This window comes from Notechis scutatus, chromosome 4 (assembly GCF_049901735.1).
Source record: "Notechis scutatus isolate UNSWTSFEM ecotype Mainland chromosome 4, rNotScu1.2, whole genome shotgun sequence".
Lineage (NCBI taxonomy): Eukaryota > Metazoa > Chordata > Lepidosauria > Squamata > Elapidae > Notechis > Notechis scutatus.
Window position 1 is genome coordinate 39,371,116 of NC_142012.1, and position 19,668 is coordinate 39,390,783.

The 19,668-nt window shown below is 34.7% G+C and overlaps 1 protein-coding gene and 1 long non-coding RNA gene across 2 annotated transcripts in view; one reads left to right on the forward strand and one right to left on the reverse strand.

Moving 5' to 3' along the window:
- LOC113411823 (uncharacterized) overlaps positions 1-19,668 on the reverse strand; it is a 246,839-nt gene that overhangs the window by 213,224 nt on the left and 13,947 nt on the right. The window lies entirely within an intron of this gene.
- PRSS12 (serine protease 12) overlaps positions 1-19,668 on the forward strand; it is a 41,894-nt gene that overhangs the window by 14,100 nt on the left and 8,126 nt on the right. The window contains exons 4-8 of the mRNA XM_026667082.2: positions 493-643; positions 11,192-11,370; positions 12,336-12,477; positions 13,711-13,907; positions 17,468-17,609. Of these exons, the coding sequence (XP_026522867.2) occupies positions 493-643; positions 11,192-11,370; positions 12,336-12,477; positions 13,711-13,907; positions 17,468-17,609 (811 nt within the window). The remainder of the gene's footprint in view (positions 1-492; positions 644-11,191; positions 11,371-12,335; positions 12,478-13,710; positions 13,908-17,467; positions 17,610-19,668) is intronic.

The window sequence follows — 19,668 nt, forward strand, 5'->3', positions numbered from 1 at the left end:
CTATTAGCTATCTTAAAATCTTGCTTATTTTCAGATGTAGCTAGCAATGAATTCCATCATATTAAAACAGGGTTCCATTAGAGATTAGAGCTGCTTGCATGTGAGGAGAGGGAATTGCATGAAAATAGTTTGGTACATGGCAGTATTACTAATACTTAAATTACAGTCTCTCTCTCTCTCTCTCTCTCTCTCTCTCCCTCTCTCCCCCCTCCCCCCTCTCTCTGTGTGTGTAGCCCCCAACAATCTGGGTCTTCATTTTACTGACCTTGAAAGGATAGGTGGCTGAGTCAACCTAGACCCCATTAGGATTGAACTCCAGGCAGAGTTTGCCTAAAATACTTCCTTTTAACTACTCGCCACTAGGGCTCCCTAATCTAATAGTTATTAGATTGAGAAAAGCAATAAATTAATTAATTAATAACACCTTTTTTCTATTCTGTTCTATTATTTGTTAATGAAAACTGATTTTTCTCTTTATATTTTTATTTTCAGCCTCTGATTTTATTTCAATCCGACTGGTGGATGGGAGCAGCATTTATGAAGGAAGAGTTGAAGTCTATCATGCTGGCCAATGGGGAACCATCTGTGATGACCAGTGGGATAATGCTGATGCTGAGGTAGTCTGCAGGCAGCTTGGCTTTGGGTGGGTTTGTATTAGATATGCTATTTTCATTTGTAAAATCAAAAGCAGCCAAAATGTTTTAAGAAACTTCAAAATGCTTGTCCTTTATGGAATAGAGCTAGTCAGTTTTTGAAATCCAATAACATCATTTTAAACAATAAACTTCTTGAAAAATCTTAACTCTCACCAATCACTTTGTTAAATAAAGTCATTTCCCCAAGAAAGAAACAAAGGGCATTTTTTTCTTTAGAAGGGTGCATATATATCTTTTCAGACATTTTGTTATAGTATTTGTTAGTTACAATATGTTTAAAGTAATAAAAAGTGTAGTAATGTTGAAGACACTATTTTGAATTAAAGATAATTAGAGCTCAAGTGTTATTTGCCACTTTGAGAATAGTTTTGCATATATCCAAACCAAGAACTGCATTCAAATAACGATAGAAAGAATTGACTATTGGAAAATGCTATGTTAGGTATTTTATTTTGGCTTTGAGAAACTTCTTCCCCCCCCCCCCCCCCCCCAGATAATTAGTCCCCCTGGCAAAGCACCTTTGGTGGGAAACTGGTGGCTCTGCACTTCCTCTTGTTCCTCTCTCTTTCTATTGTGGATTTTCTGCCTGATTTGAGGAGAAAAGCCAAGCCCACTTTGTCTACGTCTGTATACTTGGTACATATATCACAGCTTGAGAAACACGGTTTTAGAAATGGGTCAGTGGTTTGGGAAAAACTTAAGCGAAAAGGACTTTGCTTTCTTCTTTCCTGTAACATAAAGTGCTGAAATGGGAACTATTTATTGTTTATTATTGAATGTAGCAGAATATAACCCTTTTGGTTAGTTGATAGTTTTTAAGCAGTTATTGGACCACGTTATCTTTGTTACGTGAGCGAACATAAGTCATCCTTCTCCAACTGGTGCTCTCCAAATTTATTGATAGAATTGCTTTTTTAAAAAATCCAGTAGATCTGGAGGGCTTCGTATTAGAACCAGGGAAGTTCAGAAACTCATTGTAACTTGCAGTATGTGTCCCAAAGGAAGCTGAGCCTGAATTTACTGTAAGCTAATTTTCACAAAAAGGAAGAACAAACCAAAAAGAAAAAAAAAACACGTAACTCCACGCAATATAAACACAAATAAAAAGTCCTGCACAATCTCCAGATCTTTCATCCTGCCAACAGAGGGTTGACCAATCCAGGATATTTCCTCCTCCTGAATAAAAATGTAAATTTATCTCTCTGTCAGTCTCTGCCTCTCTGACACACACACACACAAACCCTCTGCCAGAAGCTGCACTATAAAGAAAACGGTTCAAGACAAAAGATCAAATAACTGCCAATTCAAATTAATTCCTTGTAGGGGACTTCCAGTTTGTCGGCTTCGCGAGCGGCAGGGATTTGCGAAGCTGCGCGATCCCTGCCGCGCTAGCCGCTTCTGGGGCTCCGACCCAGATGGGTGCGGAGCTAGGCTGCCCTGCAGGGGCAGCTGAAGGTAGGGGATCCGGAGAGGGGTTTGGGGTGTTGCAGACCCCCCCCCGGCCGGTAGAACCCCTTTTCCCAGGACGTGCAGCGGCGGTCCGTAATGGCCGCCACAAAGAAGCTGGCAGCCAGGTAAGAATGCGCAGGAGGAAGTGGAGAAAGTGCTTGAGAGGAGAAAGTTTTCTTGGCTCCTAGGACTCTAAGACATATTTAACAAAATTCCTGAAAAGTATGACTTTCTGAATAATACCTGCCAGAAGAGGAAAAAAGCGGCTGTTGGATGGTGCTGAAAGGATAGCTTTCCCTCTTTTCCTACGGAATAAATAACTGGATATTAAGAAACCTATTTTTTTAGGTGAAAATTGGTTTTAAGCGATGAGTGGGAAGAGAGAGGATTAAAAGAAAATATTTGTATGCTAAGACTTTGTTGGAGCAGATGCCTTAAGGATTTGAAGACTAGAAGATATTGCAATAAGATTTTAAACAGATTTGGACTTTCTTTCTCTTTGATTGATATTACCCCAGAAGGAGAAAGTGAGAACTCTGCCTTGGTTTGGACTGACTGATAACTTTGGGACTGTTTTATTTTTTTTTTTTCTTTTGAATATTCTGGTTGTTGTAAGAAGAAAGAAAGGGAAAAGAAAAGAAAAGATTTATAATGGCTCTTTCTGTTGAGGAACTAAGAAAAGAATATGAACAAGCAAAAAAATGGTAAAGATGGTGTGGAAGAAGCTTTCCTTTTTTTAGAAATGGCGCTTACTAACTATCAACAAACATTACAACAGATGAAGACAGCAGAGGAACAAGAAAGAAAGGAAGGAGCCATTTTAATGAATCTCAGAATTTGATCAAGAAAGAAGGAAGAGAGAAAAGAAGAAAATTAAAGGACTTAAGATTTAAAAAAACATTTAAGAAAGGGAAAAATAAGGTGCAAAACCAATATGATGATAGTAAACAAAAGGAAAAGGAATATGACAGAGAAGGGAAGCCGTAAGGCAGAGGTTAGAAGAAGGGGGGTAGAAAGGTTTGTTGGGAGAAGAAAGAAAGGGAAAAGGTGGAGAAAAGCTACAATGTTTTGAAATTAAATGGAAAAAATTTTTTATGGATAATGGATAAAGTATAATTTTTTAAAAAAAAAGATTTTGCAAGGTACATAAGATGAGATGGTAGTATTGTAATGGTTTAAGAGTTGATAAGAGATTAAAATGTTAAAATGTTTAAAAATGATTGGCTTTAAAATTTAATAATAGGGGAGGTTTAGAATACTGTTTTAATTAAAGAGTTTAATAAGATTATGGTATTGATGTTATTATACAATTTTTATTATAGTATCTTTTTTTAATATTTGGATTTATTGTCTAATTATGTATTTAATTATTTTGGATGTATTAGTTAGATAGAATGTACCAAGCAAAATCGGATTGGGTATTGGATATTATTTTAAAGATTAATTTGACTAACTTAGGGGGGATAGAAAGGCATCATACTCTGATTAATGATTTCAGGAGAAACTTATTTTCTTCCTTTTTATAAGGAATGAGACAAAGGGATGATAAAAAATGGACAAAAGATACAAATATAATGATTCAAACTAAGATGATTAATTAAGATAGAATTAAGAAGGGTGAAATATGTGGAGAAGTTAATATAGAAGACTTAGAATGGTAAATAAAATAAGTAATGATATGTAAGATGAGCATGAATATAATTGAAGTCCATGAAGAGAGAGACACCTGGGTCCAAGTTACTTTCCAAAAAGATTTTTTTTTATGTTTTGTGTGTTGTGTGTATATGTTTTTTGGGGGAGAATTAGTAAAAACTTATAGAAATATAGAATGAGAATAATGGTAACTAAGTCAGAAAGAAATAGATGAAATAATAATAATGATATTGAATAAGAGTAAAGAGAAGTAAAGAGAAATTGAATAAGAGGTTTTGGTATGTTATATGGAAATGGTTTAAAACAGAATCATAATTTATCTGACTTGTTAAATTTACAATGAAAAAAGGTTTAAACATGTAATGAATAATGATAATTTGTGTGTTTTAAAAATTAATAAAACTTGTTTAAAAAAAAATTAATTCCTTGTAAAACAATATACAGAATTTATAAAATTAATATTCTTCATTTACTGTGCTGGTCATTCCTACCCCAATATACAAATCATTGTTCTCATTTAGATAAGCTATGTGACACACTGGATGGAAAAATCCCCCCCAAAAAAAAAATCTGGAGAAGATCCAAATGATCATTTCATAGCACATTATAGTGATTCACTTGGTACTTGCATTCAGACAAGTCAGAGCAAGAGCTCCAAGGTCACCTAGTTCCCATATAGGATGTTCATCATAAACAGCTTGAACATGCATGTCCATTAGCAAAAAATACCAGATACAGACAAAATTGTCAAAGAAGCAAGATCATCCAAAAGGAAGATGGAGATTTCCCTTCATACTGTGAAATCATTACTGGAAAGGAAGCACAGTAGGCTTGGGGTAACTGCTGCTCCACAAGCTGACCATGGAAGAAGAGAGAGAGATAAAGTAGCATGGTAGAATGTAACTTCGAATCATCCCTCCTCCTCTCAAGCCATGAACTCTTCAACCAATTAGTCACTATCAGGCACAGGCTGGTACAAGAATTCCATTCCTAAGTATGCTGCTAGAGCTACACAATAAAGAAAGTAGAAATAAACATGTGTAATACTATACTTATATAAGTCAAATATGATTACATCATTGAATAATCTTGAGGTCTTATTTCCACACTACATACTCACATGGAAACACATGAGTATACAAACATACACATTCCTGTTTCCTCTTTGCAGCAGGAACAACAAAATGGGTGAAGACCAAGATATAGATGATAAGAAGAAAAAGAAAAGAGCACAGTTATGATTGTGTCTTTCTTTCAGAGAGGGTTAATCTATCTCAGCAAGATTTCAACCATGGTTAATATTCAAATTAATTCTAAAAGTCAGCAGATGTATCAGTTTGGAATCAGCCAGCACCTAAATTATGTCTATTCCAGTGGCGGGATTCAAATTTTTTTTACTACCGGTTCTGTGGGTGTGGCTTGGTGGGTGTGGCAGGGGAAGGATACTGTAAAATCTCCAGTCAGGATTTGCTGGTTCTCTGAACTACTCAAAATTTCCACTACTGGTTTTCCAGAACTGGTCAGAACCTGCTGAATACCACCTCTGGTCCATTCCTTTACTTTCAAAAGTTTCTTCTATTCTTATCAGCTAATATATGACCCATTCAGTTAACACAAATTGTTGAGGTAACAGGAAATGATCTTTTTACCAGTCAAATACTTGGGATGCTCCTGGTGGATAAAGTTACTAAGATTTATTTTGTCGCAAATGTTATAGGTCCTGAACCGATTAGCATCTATTATTTCTTGTTAGCATACATTTTTCTTGAATGAGTTTTAGCTAGCAATCTGAATACATTTTTGTAGATGACTGTCTTACGTCATGATCCTTGTCCCACTTGTCTAATTAAGTGTAGATTATGAAGACTTGACAATGTTATTTAGATGGTCCAATCTGGAGTATTTATTTGAAATTGCAAGCCAGCAGTTGAAGAGCAAAAATACTAGTATAAAAGTAGCCAAATTAAGATTTAATTAAAACAAATCAATTTATGAAAAGGCCATACCTGTAAATAGTGTTGTCTTCATACAGTATAGGAAATATTAGTGGCATTAACATCAAAATATGTACAGAAAATTTGAATAGTTTTGAAATCTTTGTGACAAGCTTCAAAAATACTTTGCGTGAAGTAGCAAAATAGATACTGACAGGGCTCACTAGAAAACTAGTTCTACTTTCATTGTTTCTCAAAACTGTTGGAGAATGTTGATGTCATTTTTTTTCTTTCTCTTCTGCCTGATAAGTTGTGGATTCTCTGTACTAGCCTCAAGTATTGGTAATAAATAGGATAAGGTTAATAAGCTTACGTCACTTTGCTTTAACTCTTTAACATTGTTTTTAGTTGGAAGCTGCTTTGTAGACCTGCGAGAAGAAATATTTACATGTTTGGATCAGGGGCTTTGAATCAGTCTTGACTTCAGTAATGTGTTAAAAAGAATTTTCTAGGTCCCTTTCTCAGAACTGGGAGAAAGGCAGGCAAATAAGACACAAGGACAGGCTGCTGTAGAAAGAAGGTTGATCCATTTATTTCCCCACAACAAAAAGGTTTTTTCTTGGTGGCAACAATTTGATAGTACATTGGTCAACTTTGTATAAGGTTTTGAGCTTTTTATGGTAAATTTGTGGAGTAGGGGTGTGTGTGTGTGTGTGTGTGTGAGAGAGAAAGAGACTGGTGCTTCCATGTCTAGAATAAATATTGTATTCCTTATTTTCTATATCTATAAGTTTTCTTTTTGTTATACATAGGGATTTTGTAGTTGCCCCTTAGGGGTGTAGGAAATGTGGGCATAAGTGTTTTTGTCTTTTTAATTTGTTTTGGCTTGGGCGATCAGCTTCTGCCTATTTCAGTTCTTTGCATAATCAACTTGTCTCAGGCTAAAACCAGCTATGAGCAATCAGGGGGATTTTCTTTTATTCTTATGGAGTATTTCTTCTTATTCTTTGGGAATTTATTTCTAATGGGGAATTTCCTTCCATTCTTGAGAGATCACTTCCAGAAGTATTTTGCCAATGCCTCTTTCCAAGGGCTGAGAGAGAATGAATGGCCCAGAGTCATTTGGCTGGTTTAATTCGTTAGCTAAGACAGAACTGAAAGTCATGTTTTTCTGGTTTCTAGCCTACTGCCTTAACACTGCATCAAACTGGCTTTCTAAAATATTCAGCTAACTGGTTATAAACGAATGAATGATTGAACAAACAAATAAACATTACAAAGAGAATATATGTGTACACACACACACTTTTTGGGCTACTGGAAATAGACATGTAAATTAAAAAGAAAACAGATTGAAGAATGGATGCTCAGAGATTAGTTTTTAACTAAATTGATCTAGGTGTTTCCTTTGCAGTAATCTTAATCAGTGTGCATTCAAAATATGTATGCTAATCCTCCTTGCATTTATAATATTCATATCTTATGAGAACCAAAACTAAGTATTTCAGACTGTTCAATTCTGTGGCTTTCAATCCAAGATTCTTATGTCCAAACAGAATGTCAGACTGCAATTTGAATTGCAGCTTAAATTTGCAGTTTCAAAAACATTTCACAGGCAGAAAGGAAGTTCCACATGGCCTTATATTATTAGTCATGTTTTAAATTAAAAAATATGCAAAGCTGTAATGTAAAAAAGCACAGAAGGATACTTTGGCAAATAGACTCATTTTCTAAGAACTGAAATCTACCAAGAAAGGAGAGATAAGAGATATAATAGCATGGGATGACGTATGAAAGAGATACTTAGCTATGTGGATCTTCTCAGTAAATCCAGCTGCAGATTGTAAAGTAAAACCTCTTGGCAATAACCTTCCTGCTTGTCATTGATTGCCTTTGGTATTACTGTGCAATATGCTTTCCAGGATTCACAAACAGAGAACATGAAGTCTTTGTTCAAGACTTCAAATAAAGTTGTCTTTTATTTGAATTCCTAACCTCCAGGCATTTGAAATGCAGTCTCAGCACTATAAGTCTAAATATAGCTATAAGAGATCTTTTCATATAATTCCTTGCAATATAGTAACTCTTTTGCAAACCAATTTATTTCCTGGCCATTTTTGGTCTGTTCCTCTTTTACTTACTGAGTAATGAATAAAAGGATTATCAAGGGATTAGGAACATTTTTTTAAAAAAAATGTGTTTATTATTAATTGTGCTTGCTTGAAAATTCAAATGTTGTGAATGATATTAATGTTACGGAACCTATTTTAGAAAAGTGTATAAATTAGAAATGAAAAGGATGAATGGAGAGACACTTCTAGTTTTAAATATCATCACTCATATATAATAATCTCTTCCAAACCCCCAAGAAAGCTTCTTGGTAACTAGTTCAAAGAACATAGCTAGGGCAAAAAATGGATACATTAAACATGGATTTGCATTTGATATATAATCATTTAATGTCTATTTATGCTTTTGTGAATCTGAGTATATATGGAAAAGAGATTAATCCCCCCCTTTAGTAGCTTCAGTAATGAATAGAGTGACAGAAATCCAAACCTCCAGTGGACAGCAACAAGAATGAGTGTTTTTGTGCCTTTTTGCTGCCATTTGATTGTTGCAGTCCTTAGTCTTGAAACAATCCAGACTCATTGGATTACTCTTTATATTGAACCAATAACAATGGTATCAATGAAAGTTTCCTGCTATTATAAATAGCATCTTAGAACAATTATAACCAACAAAAAGGAAAGGATTATATTTTACTTTCTACTGCCATTCTCCTGATGATTATTAACCCCCAACTCCAACAGCTATCAAAACTGCATATTAAACATACGCGTACAACCATTTATAGTTCCAACAAGTTTAACTGATAATTCCATTTTCCATGATTAGACTTAAAACAAGTTAGATGGCCATAAGAATTGGCTGGTGACTTGTATTGCATGTGGGGATTTGCACAAAACACAATGTGAAATAGAACAAGTATGAAGAATCATCTTCTGTAAACCAAATCCACCGTCTTTACTTCTTCAAGGTCACCTTTTCCTCCACTAAATTGAGATTTTAATCAGTTGAATGAATTGCTGAGCATAGGGGCAAAAGGCTAATATTCATGGGAAGATGGCTCTAGGGTGGAACGTAGTGTGGAAACATAGTTGACTACCTGAGTAAGTATTTATTTATTTATTTATTTGATTTGCCAATTGTTTACAAGATAATAAGTATAAGTGTATACATAGTTGTGAATACATGAAATGGGTACATATAAGAAAAATAAAAGAATAAGAGAAACAATAGGACAGGGACGGTAGGCACGTTGGTGCGCTTATGCACGCCCCTACAGACCTCTTAGGAAAGGGGTGAGGTCAATAGTAGACAGTCTAAGGTTAAAGTTTTTGGGGTTTGGGAAGAAACTACAGAGTCGGGTAGAGTATTCCAGACATTGACCACTCTATTGCTGAAGTCGTATTTCCTGCAATCAAGTTTGGTGCGGTTAACTTTGAGTTTGTATCTATTGTGTGCTCTTGTGTTGTTATGGTTGAAGCTGAAGTATTCATTGACAGGTAGGACATTGCAATGTATGATTTTATATACCATGTTTAAGTCAGACCGAAGACGGCGTAATTCAAGGTTTTCTAGTTCTAGAATTTCAAGTCTGGTGGCATAAGGTATTCTACAACGAGTAGAGGAGTGGAGAACTCTTCTTGTGAAATATTTCTGGACTTTCTCAATTGTGCTAATATCAGATACGTAATGTGGGTTCCAGACTGATGAACTGTATTCGAGTATTGGTCTAGCAAATGTTTTGTATGCTCTGGTTAGTAGTGTGATATTACCAGAGAAAAAGCTACGTAGGATTAGGTTAACAACTCTTAATGCCTTTTTGGCTATGTAGTTGCAGTGGGCTCTAGCACTTAGATCATTAGAGGTGAGTATTCCAAGGTCCTTTACAGAGCTTGGGTCATCAACAAGATCTTGACTATTTAGCTTGTATTTTATTTTCTGATTTTTTTGCCAATATGTAAGACAGAGCATTTATTTGTTGAGATTTGAAGTTGCCATTTGTTTGACCATTCTGATACATAGTCAAGATCATTTTGTAGGGTAGCAGTATTGTCTGTGGTATTGAACAGCTTTACATCATCAGCGAAGAGAACGCAATTGCTCTTAATATGATCACAGAGGTCATTTATGTAGAGTATGAAGAGAGTTGGTCCTAGAACACTGCCTTGGGGGACACCACTATTGACAGGTACTGGATTTGATAGGATGCTCCCAATTTTGACCATTTGTTGTCTGTTTGACAGGAATGCTTCTATCCAGTTATTCAGTTGTCCAGAGATACCATAGGATTTTATTTTTAGGAGTAGTTTGTCGTGTACCACTGAATCAAAGGCTTTACAGAAGTCTATGTAGATTGCGTCTATTGCTTTGCCCTGGTCGAGTTGTGTCGTCCATATGTTTTTGCAGTGTAAGAGTTGCAGATTACAGGATAGTTTTTTTCTGAAACCAAATTGTTTATTGGAGAGTAGGTTATTTGTCTCTAAGTGGAGGATGACCTTGGTAACAGGCAGTTGAATGCCCACAACGTTCCCTGCTGGGATATGTCCCTGATATGTGTGTCTGAATGCCAGTTTATCTCTTTGCTGATAAAGGCTATTCCTGATGATATCTTGGGTAACAAAAAAAAAAAGACAAATATTTTGTTCAGAAAACAGACTCTTGTATTTGATTGATTTCTTAAAGAAATCATGTCCTAAAACAGTAGTCCATGCTTCTATCATTTATTCTAGGTCAATTATCAAGAGACTTTTAAATATTATTTATAAGCAACTATCATAGGAAAAATATTCCTTTCTTACCCTAGGCTATAATTTATTTCTGTTTCATTGGTTTTGTTTCTTCATAGCTGGCAGCCATCCTGATTATAAGATTCAGTTATAAATTCACTCTGCTCTAGACAAACATTTTAAAAATATTTTATTAGTCATGAAGGATACTGAGACTTATATTGGGAAAATGTGTTGAAAATAAATCAGGATGCATAAATCATTTTAAATGTAAGCCTGGATTTTTCAACTGTATATACTATGACTAACCGGCTTTTGTATACAAATTTGGCTCTTGTTTCAAATTTTATTCCCCCTTCCTTCTCTACTTATGTTTATATTTTCTCTTTGGGGTCCCCCCCCCATATCTCTTGTACCAGTTTATTGCATTTTGAAAACGAATAGCATTTGAATTTATATTTTTCTCTCCTAAGCTATTATATGTTCATTTAAATAAAAAAATAACAGGTTCTCTAGTATATTGTATTTCCCAAATGTTTATTTAAAAGACTATAGAAAATCAGAAGGTCACTTCATTCATGTAAGGCCTTAGTATCATTTTGAATGGTAGGATTTGCACAAGTAGTATAGATCATTTATGCAGTTAAACTGCAGAGTAGCTTGTCTTTCCATCAGTTTTCCTCTGTTTATTATGTTTGGACAGTGGAGTTGCCAAGTCATGGAGCCAGGCTTATTTTGGAGAGGGCTCGGGTCCTGTGCTACTGGATGAAGTACGTTGTACAGGAAATGAGTTGTCTATAGAACAGTGCCTAAAGAGTTCCTGGCAAGAACACAACTGTGGCCATAAAGAAGATGCAGGGGTTTCATGCACACCTCTGGCAGGTATGCAACAAAGGAATCACTTTTCTGAATCAGAATCACTGCATGGGTTAAGATTAACTGACACAAAGTGGTTAAATATTTTTTTTTAACATCTTTCAACAATAGAGAAGATAACATTTCTTGATGCAGACCAAAGGCCTCATTCTGGCTTCCAGAGTGTATTGGCCACATTTAAAAACAAACGTGAAAGGAAATGCCTAATGACTGATAAGGGAAGAACTTGCCATGCAACATAATTGGAGGGAAGAGGAATGGAAGTTAAGTATCAACATCTATAAACAGCTGTGCAACTTCTGTTTATCTTCTTTTTAGCATATCCTGTATTTAACCTAAACATTTTCAAATACCTGTTGATTTTTTTAAAAGGATGATTTGCTTCCCTAGAAGTTTTTCATGACTTGAAAATTGAATTGATTTAGTAATGGAGTAGTTCTGGTTCTGTGAACTATGAAGAATGTCAAAGATTCAGAAAGTCAAGATTCCATATGAAGACGTTCCTGCCATTTATTCTAAAAATATTTGGGTTTTTCCTGTTGTGTGTCTTATTTAACCCAATTACAGTCCTTAGGCAGTGTAGAGTATGGAATGAAAGGACATTTATTTGTGTGGGATATAACAGAAAGGCACAAGATAAGGATATAACTTATCCTCTCTTTTACTTTTGTCTATACAGTTTTGTCCCATAAGCATCTGGGATGAGGAATTACATAGTAATAATAATAATAATAACAACAACAACATGCAGAGGTGCCTGGGTAGACACAATACAAATAAAACCAATGCACTCCAATTTTATTAAAACATTTATAGCAGGAAATTCAATATCAGTGTTCCTTTAACATTCTGTTTTCCATTAAAATGATGCCAAAAGTTATTATCTAGCCTATAATTGTTCTATTTTGTGGTGAGTTTCTTTTCTGCAATAGCTACCTACTAAAATACACTCTTCATTTTGAATGCCACAGATGGAGCAGTTCGACTAGTTGCTGGAAAAAGCAATCATGAGGGACGGCTGGAGGTGCTTTATAATGGACAATGGGGCACAGTCTGTGATGATGGATGGACTGAATGGAATACGCAGGTGGTTTGTCGACAACTGGGCTTTAAGTAAGCTCCATTTATGTGAAGTTACTAATGATTATGCACAGCAATGCTGATAATAGTTCAGTAAATTGCACCTGCTTTGCTTCTTTGCTTTCTGATCAAAATCTAATCGTTAAATACTGTGTCCTTGTAATCATACAACAAAGAAGAGGGAAAATTAATTAAAAAAATGCTAACCCTGGTTGGGAAAAAGGGAAAGAATTGTTTACTTATTTTTGCAGCATGAACTATAATTCAGTTTGACTTTTCTGTATTAGAAATTGTAATAAATGAACAATTTGTCATGAGAATATTCAGATTCTAAAATTAATAGGTAGAGGAATATTAACAATAAAGGAGCTACCTCAATAATTCACTCATCCCTTGGGGTTCCCAGGCCTGCTGGCATAACTAGGTCTTGATGACCTTCAAAAACTCCACAGTGATGAGGCCGACTTTGCAGGGAAAAGATTCCAGAAAAGGGCCCACTGCCAAATGAAGCTTGGAACCCTGACATGCCCATTCTATTGGATCTGGTTGGGCTGGGCAAATTGAATCAAAAAGAGACAAATAACTTCAAATAACCTGGTCCTGTGCCATGTTGTAAGTCTTTAAAGGTCAACACCAGGACTTTGAATTGAATCTGGAAATAAAATTCTTACAATCCATACTTCATATTAGACATATTCTAAAATGCTGAACTCTCATTCACCCTCTCACAGTATTCATACATTGCTCTAAAGCATAATTTGATTTATTTCATTTGGACTTAAAAGCATAGTATGCAATCCCAGCTATTTTCATTTGAAAGTCCTGGTTTATGGCTTTGCATGATGTATGACCCCAGCCAACTGCAGTTTATTCAATAGATTGTTGTTAGCAGTTTGACTTCTGGCTAGCTGATTTAATGCTTATGTCTTATTAGACCCTGAAGAGAAAATTCACACTGCAGAAGGAATGAGGAGAGAATATATATGTGGTTAATGTATTACATTTATGAACATAGTTTAGTTAAGCAGCCAGTAGCATTATATTTATAGCAGATGTCAGTGATAAAATATGTCAGAATCATATGTTGATTTTGAGCCTTAATACATATAATCATGGATTCTATCAACAAGCCTAATTGAAAATTGAAAAAAAAAGAAAAAAATATTTATTCCAAATACAATAGATTTCAATGAAATCAAGACTGATCACGGAATATATTTACAGTATTCATTATAACTGTGTAAGTGCTAATGTCTATGTAAACAGGAATGGGAAAATTGTTTCAGAACGCTTCTTAGAAGAAAATACAGGACCCATCTGGCTGGATGACATTACCTGCTCTGGAAAAGAGTTTAACATTCTACAGTGTTCTAAGGGTGACTGGGGACAGCATGATTGCAGCCACCAGGAAGATATTAGTATAAATTGCTATCGAGACAATGACAGCCACAAAGCCTTGTTAGGTAAATTACCTTTTATTGTATTTATTTATTCATCATATATGTAGTGCTGCCCATCTCACAAGAAAGGAATCCTTTTTTACATGGACATCTGATTCCAGAACATTAAAGGATGTTTTGTAGTGTTTGGGACATTGGAAAATTAGTCTGAAAATCAGATATCCCCCAATTGTATTGAAACTTGGAATTCTCATTCATCATGGAGTTTCTTGTTCTATTGCATTTGGAGAGCACCAGCTGGAGAAGCAAATGATTAGCAAGTAGAGATCTCCATTTCCATTGATGGATTTTCCAATTAAACAAGTGAGTCCCTATTTAGCTCATTGGAGATATTGTTTGATAAAATAATCCAGGGCAGAATGGATTCAACTGTCTGGGTTTGATAAAAAAAAGAATACATGTTGTCCTTGCATTAGGAGGTATTAAAAAAAATTACATTCAAGCAAAAACTATGTAAAAAAGGATGTTGAGACTCTAGAAAAAGTACAGAGAATAGCAACCAGGATAATTAAGGGACTGGAGAGTAAAACTTATGAAGAACGGTTACAGGAACTGGGCTTGGCTAGTCTAGTGAAGAGAAGGACCAGGGGAGACACGATAGCAGTCTTCCAATATTTGAGGGGCTGCCACAGAGAGGAAGGGGTCAATCTATTTTATAAAGCACCTATAGGCCAGACAAGGAATAATGGATGGAAACTGAACAAGGACAGATTTAACCTGGAAATAAGGAGAAACTTTCTCACAGTGAGAACAATGAACTAATGGAACAACTTGCCCTCAGAAGTTGTGGGAGCATCATGACTTGAGACTTTCAAGAAGAGATTGGACTGCCATTTGTCAGAAATGGTGTAGGGTCTCCTGCTGGGGAGGGGGGAGTTGGACTAGATGATCTACAAGGTCCCTTCCAACTCTGATTATCTATTATCAGTTAAACAGCAGTCTCCCTTCAAAATACGAAACTCTAATCCTAACATGACTTCTGGACAGAAAAATTGCTCTATTGGAAAAAAGGTTTCATAAAAATGTTTATTTTAGTCTTTTTAGAAAACTGGCAATAATCTGACAAAGTTCAAAGGCCAGGCATTGGGGAAAAAATAGGGTAACACTGAAAGCCAATGTGATGTGATAATCAAGTGCTGGACTGTAAACAGGAAGGAACTATGTTTGAGTCTCTCTTATACACAGAAACTTGATGACTTTAAGCAGTCATTGTATCCTATGTCTCAGTGTAGTTATTGTGGTAAAAATGAGGAGAGAGTACTGTGTATTGGATATTGAACCCTGAATGAAACATCTGATATGAATCAAATACAATATAGAGTAGATTTTCTAGTCCATTCTAATTTTCCTGCAGCTCTTAAATGTAGCAAAAGACTAGTTTAAAAATGTACACAAACATTTTTAAACAGTTAGAGCAATTTAGTCTGAGCATCTCTTACTGTAACAAAACATCTGTTGAATATTTCTTAACCCCACAGCTATACCTTCAAGCATATTGTTAAAGAATTAAGTCTACTGTAAGATTAAAAACCTGAAATAAAGCTTCCAATTTATTTCCATAGCTGTGTTTCTTTGTCTGCTCCTGAATCTCTTCAGTGATTTCTTTTTATACTTTCTAATATCCCAAATGTGTAATTATCCAATAGCATGTCTATGTAGGGGAGACAATGTGTATTTCCAGGAATGGAAAATTTAAACTCAGAATACAGGAATTCACATTTTAGTGCCAGTTTACATAAACACATGGATTTGTGTTGCAGTGCTCATAATACATAAAACTGAATCTGTCTGGAAAGCAAAATGATATGTTATCTTTTGGTTAAATAGATCCATATGGTAAAATTCCTTTTTCAGTACTGAGGCTTATACTACTTTTATAGTTTTCAAACAATATTCCAAGTAGTAAAAGTCAGTTCACCAAAGCTGAACTTTTCTATATTCTATACACTGTGCTGTTTCACAAGAAGTATTAACTTATATTTACATTATGCAGCATGATTTTCCTAAAGCTAGCCTTTTACTGATGTGCAAATAAATTAAGGTTGCAGAAATCAGAGGATCATTTAATTTGATTTCTATTAGAAATATTTTGAATGAATTAAACCTTGACAGATATATTGTCATATTATTTCTTCTTTTTCTGAATCTGGTTTTCTAGAAATAGTTCCATTAAACAGAATTCAGTTGGGTAAAAATAAGTAAAACATTTATAAGAGCATAAAGATTTCCAGAATTAAATTAAAAATATTCACCATCTACTTCACTCTTCAATAAAGGCTGATCAGTTTTGCTCTGCCTTAACATTTATGAACTAGGTAAACAGTTGCTTACTTATTAAGGTTGGTTAACATAGTCACTTTAGTGTGTTATGATTGCAAGTATATTTGCATTAAAATTATGCATTACCATAACTGAGACCACATTCACTATGGTCCCATATGTTGGCATGCATAAATGTTGTTTGAACAGCGTAAAGAGCAGTCAGTAAAGACATTTTAGTAATCCAGGAGTGACAAGCTTGGACACTCAAAAATTATTGGAGTCCAAATATCAAATCAGTCAGCAGGATTATGATCAAAATTAGGAATAATGGTCAGGAGAGCTGAAATCCAGCAGCCTCTGAAATTTATTCACAGTCTCGGCTATATGTATTTATCACTAGAAATTGTTTTTAGTAACTGTGTATACAATTATAAAATATATGTAAGAAGTTTCAGAGAAAAAGAAAACATTAAAAGGTGAGAACTGTATACCCTTGGAATCTCAGTAAATAGAAAATTCTTGGTTGCTTTTGTTTGTTAATGCTCTGTTTAAAAAGTTGAATTTTTACTTTTCTAAATATAATAAAATCTTAGTAGTGGAAGACTTTTCTATAATACTTCTAGGTTTTGGAGGAAAAGTATAGTATAGTATAATGCATTCATTATGTTTAATAGGTCCTTGCATAACATTGATAACTTTGACTATTAAAGTTCACTGAAAGAATATTAAAGAAATAATAAATTTCTGACAGAGAAAATATATTGGAACCCATTTTTAAAATTTTTCATTAAATGTTGAAAACCTTTGTGAGTGAATGTTCAAGGCCACTTAGATGCTGAGGCAAAATGCAAAATAAAACAATTTCACCAAATCATAGATATGAAAGTGTTCTGGTTAGAGTAAATGATCACAATATGCATATATTTGCCTGATATGGTGATTATACCCATGATAGCTGGGAACAAAGTTTTGATATGTGTTATCTAAAAAAATAATGTGTGTGCAATTGCTGATCATATATTATGATAATTGTTTAAGTTTCCCACGCCTTTATATTTATTTGTGCACTCTAGTTTGCAACCTTGTATTTGAAAGCAAATATAACATTCGTTTTTGTTTTAAATGAAAGTTAATTCATTTGTCAAATTTCAGGGTTTCTCCCCCCACAGATTCAGAGAACATATTTTTCCCATATGGCTGTATTTATTGGAATGTTTATTCCTAGTTAACAACTTTACTTGAATATTTTGAGAGTATTGCTACTGGTTCTGCTATGTCAATAGTTATTAATCTATTCCCAGGGCCTCCTATCAGATTGATGGATGGTGAGAATAAGAAAGAGGGGCGAGTGGAGATCTATATTAATGGCCAATGGGGCACAATTTGTGATGATGGATGGTCTGATAAGGATGCAGTTGTGGTATGTCGACAATTAGGCTACAAGTAAGAGATCCGTTTTTCAGAGATCAGAGTATAATCTATTCTTTGTGCCAGATTAATAGCTTAACATATGGATATTTTCATATACTAAGATAACTGCTGTGTTTTTCCCTTTACTGTTTTGTCATTTTAATATTATCTTAATAGTAAAAATAAGAAATAGAGATTGCTTGAATATATGTATCTGCCTATCACCACACAAAATCATCAGCAATCCTTTTATCTCTCATCCATTTACAGTATGCCCTTCACATTTTTACATACATACATATAGTATGTGTCCAGAATTAACTGAAGTTAGCAAGAACATCCATACACACAGAGAAACTTAATTACAGTTTAGTCAATTGGTATTCCCAAAGAGTGTGGTCCAAGTGGCATCTAATCTCCTATCAATTTGTAATTTCTTCATCTGATATATTATGCATTAATTTCATGAAAATGTTATTTAAAAGGGAGAGCAGTGCTGAGTGATTGCTACAGTAAGAATTATACACGCACAGACCATATCAATGTTATTTAACCCTCTGAATATTTTTATAAGCTCCTATAATAGATGGCTTGATATAGAGATAGGTAGCATATAAATTAAATTAATAATATTTCTTTGTGTTAAAGGTTCTTTCTACTAAGAAGGTAGAAAAGATATCTAAATTAAACAAGAAGAAAACAATTATGCGAAAGAACGTCTATTTAAAAAAAAAAAGACTTCTCCCAAACTATGCTGCTTGGTGTCTGTGCTTGATCTGTAAAACTAATTTCTTACTGATTTCACATTGTAATGATTTCTTAAATGTGATTGGGCTGTCTCTAAACTGAATACAACTTGCTTCCCAGAGTGTTTTAATCATTTTTTTTAAAATGATAGCTTTTCCTGTTTTTAAAAGTGTCGCTTAATTTCAAAACACTATTGTCAACATAGTATAATCTGTGTTGAAATAAAACAAAAATATTTTATTTACACACTTTTTGTTGTATGTCTAGCTGGCTAAAGAATTGCACATGGTTTTGCAATCACAAAGGTTTGAGTTTAGGCAAATTGGGCCAGATGTCCCTATTCAGGGGTAGGATAATTCAGGATAAATCAGGATGATTAAATATTTTAGGTGGAAGCTAACCCTGGTCACATAATCTGCTGAAAGCTTTGCTTCTTGGTGCATTAGGCCTTTGAGGTAACTATGTTCAGACAATTAGAAAAGGGGGCAGTGTGTCATGAGAAAAACGTTTGGTTACAAGTAGGAAAAATTAGTCATATGTGATCCAAATAACAGAGTCAGAAGAAATATATACACATAATGTATAAACACAGTAACAAAATGTATATGCTATTTCCGTCAGGGTTGTTGTAATATAATTCTATTCATGAAAATTTCCATAGCTTACTAACCATAATTTTAAGAGTTAAAGATATATTGCAGAATTTATGATTTTGAAATTTTATGGGGAATAGGGGATTGAGGCATATGGTCAAGTAAGACAGTGGTCCCCAACCTTTTTGTACCAGGGACCGGTTTCAAGCAGAAACATTTTTTCAAGGACCGGGGGAGAACCGAGTTTGGTAGTTTGCTTGCAGACGTTTATTACCTGACTAGGTAACATCTGATGTTGTTACCTAGTCGGGTAATAAAACGCCTGCCAGCAAACCACTGTTCAGGGAGCGCCTCGGCCCTGCCTCCCTCAGCCCCATCCCTCAGGTGTCTGCCTCCCTCCCTCCTCAGGTGTCTGCCTCGTTCCTCTCGGTAAAGAGTAGCTCCACGGCCCGGTACGTCCGCGCCGTCTGTAAGAGATTTCTGTTGTATATAACTAAGCCACGTGAGAAACCAGGTGGAAATTCAAGAAAACTATCTTTAAAAGATTGATTTTTGTATCATTTTATTGCTTATTGAAAAATATTGAAGCAGTGAATGAAAGGAAAGTGGGGGACCTGTAAATCTATTTTGCTTATAGTAAGTATTTAAAAGTAACAAGCAATGCTTGTTCAGAATGAATAACCTCCCTTTAAAAAATTGAGTAATTGAAGCTTATAAATGCATCATAAAAATATTTAATTACTTTTAACACA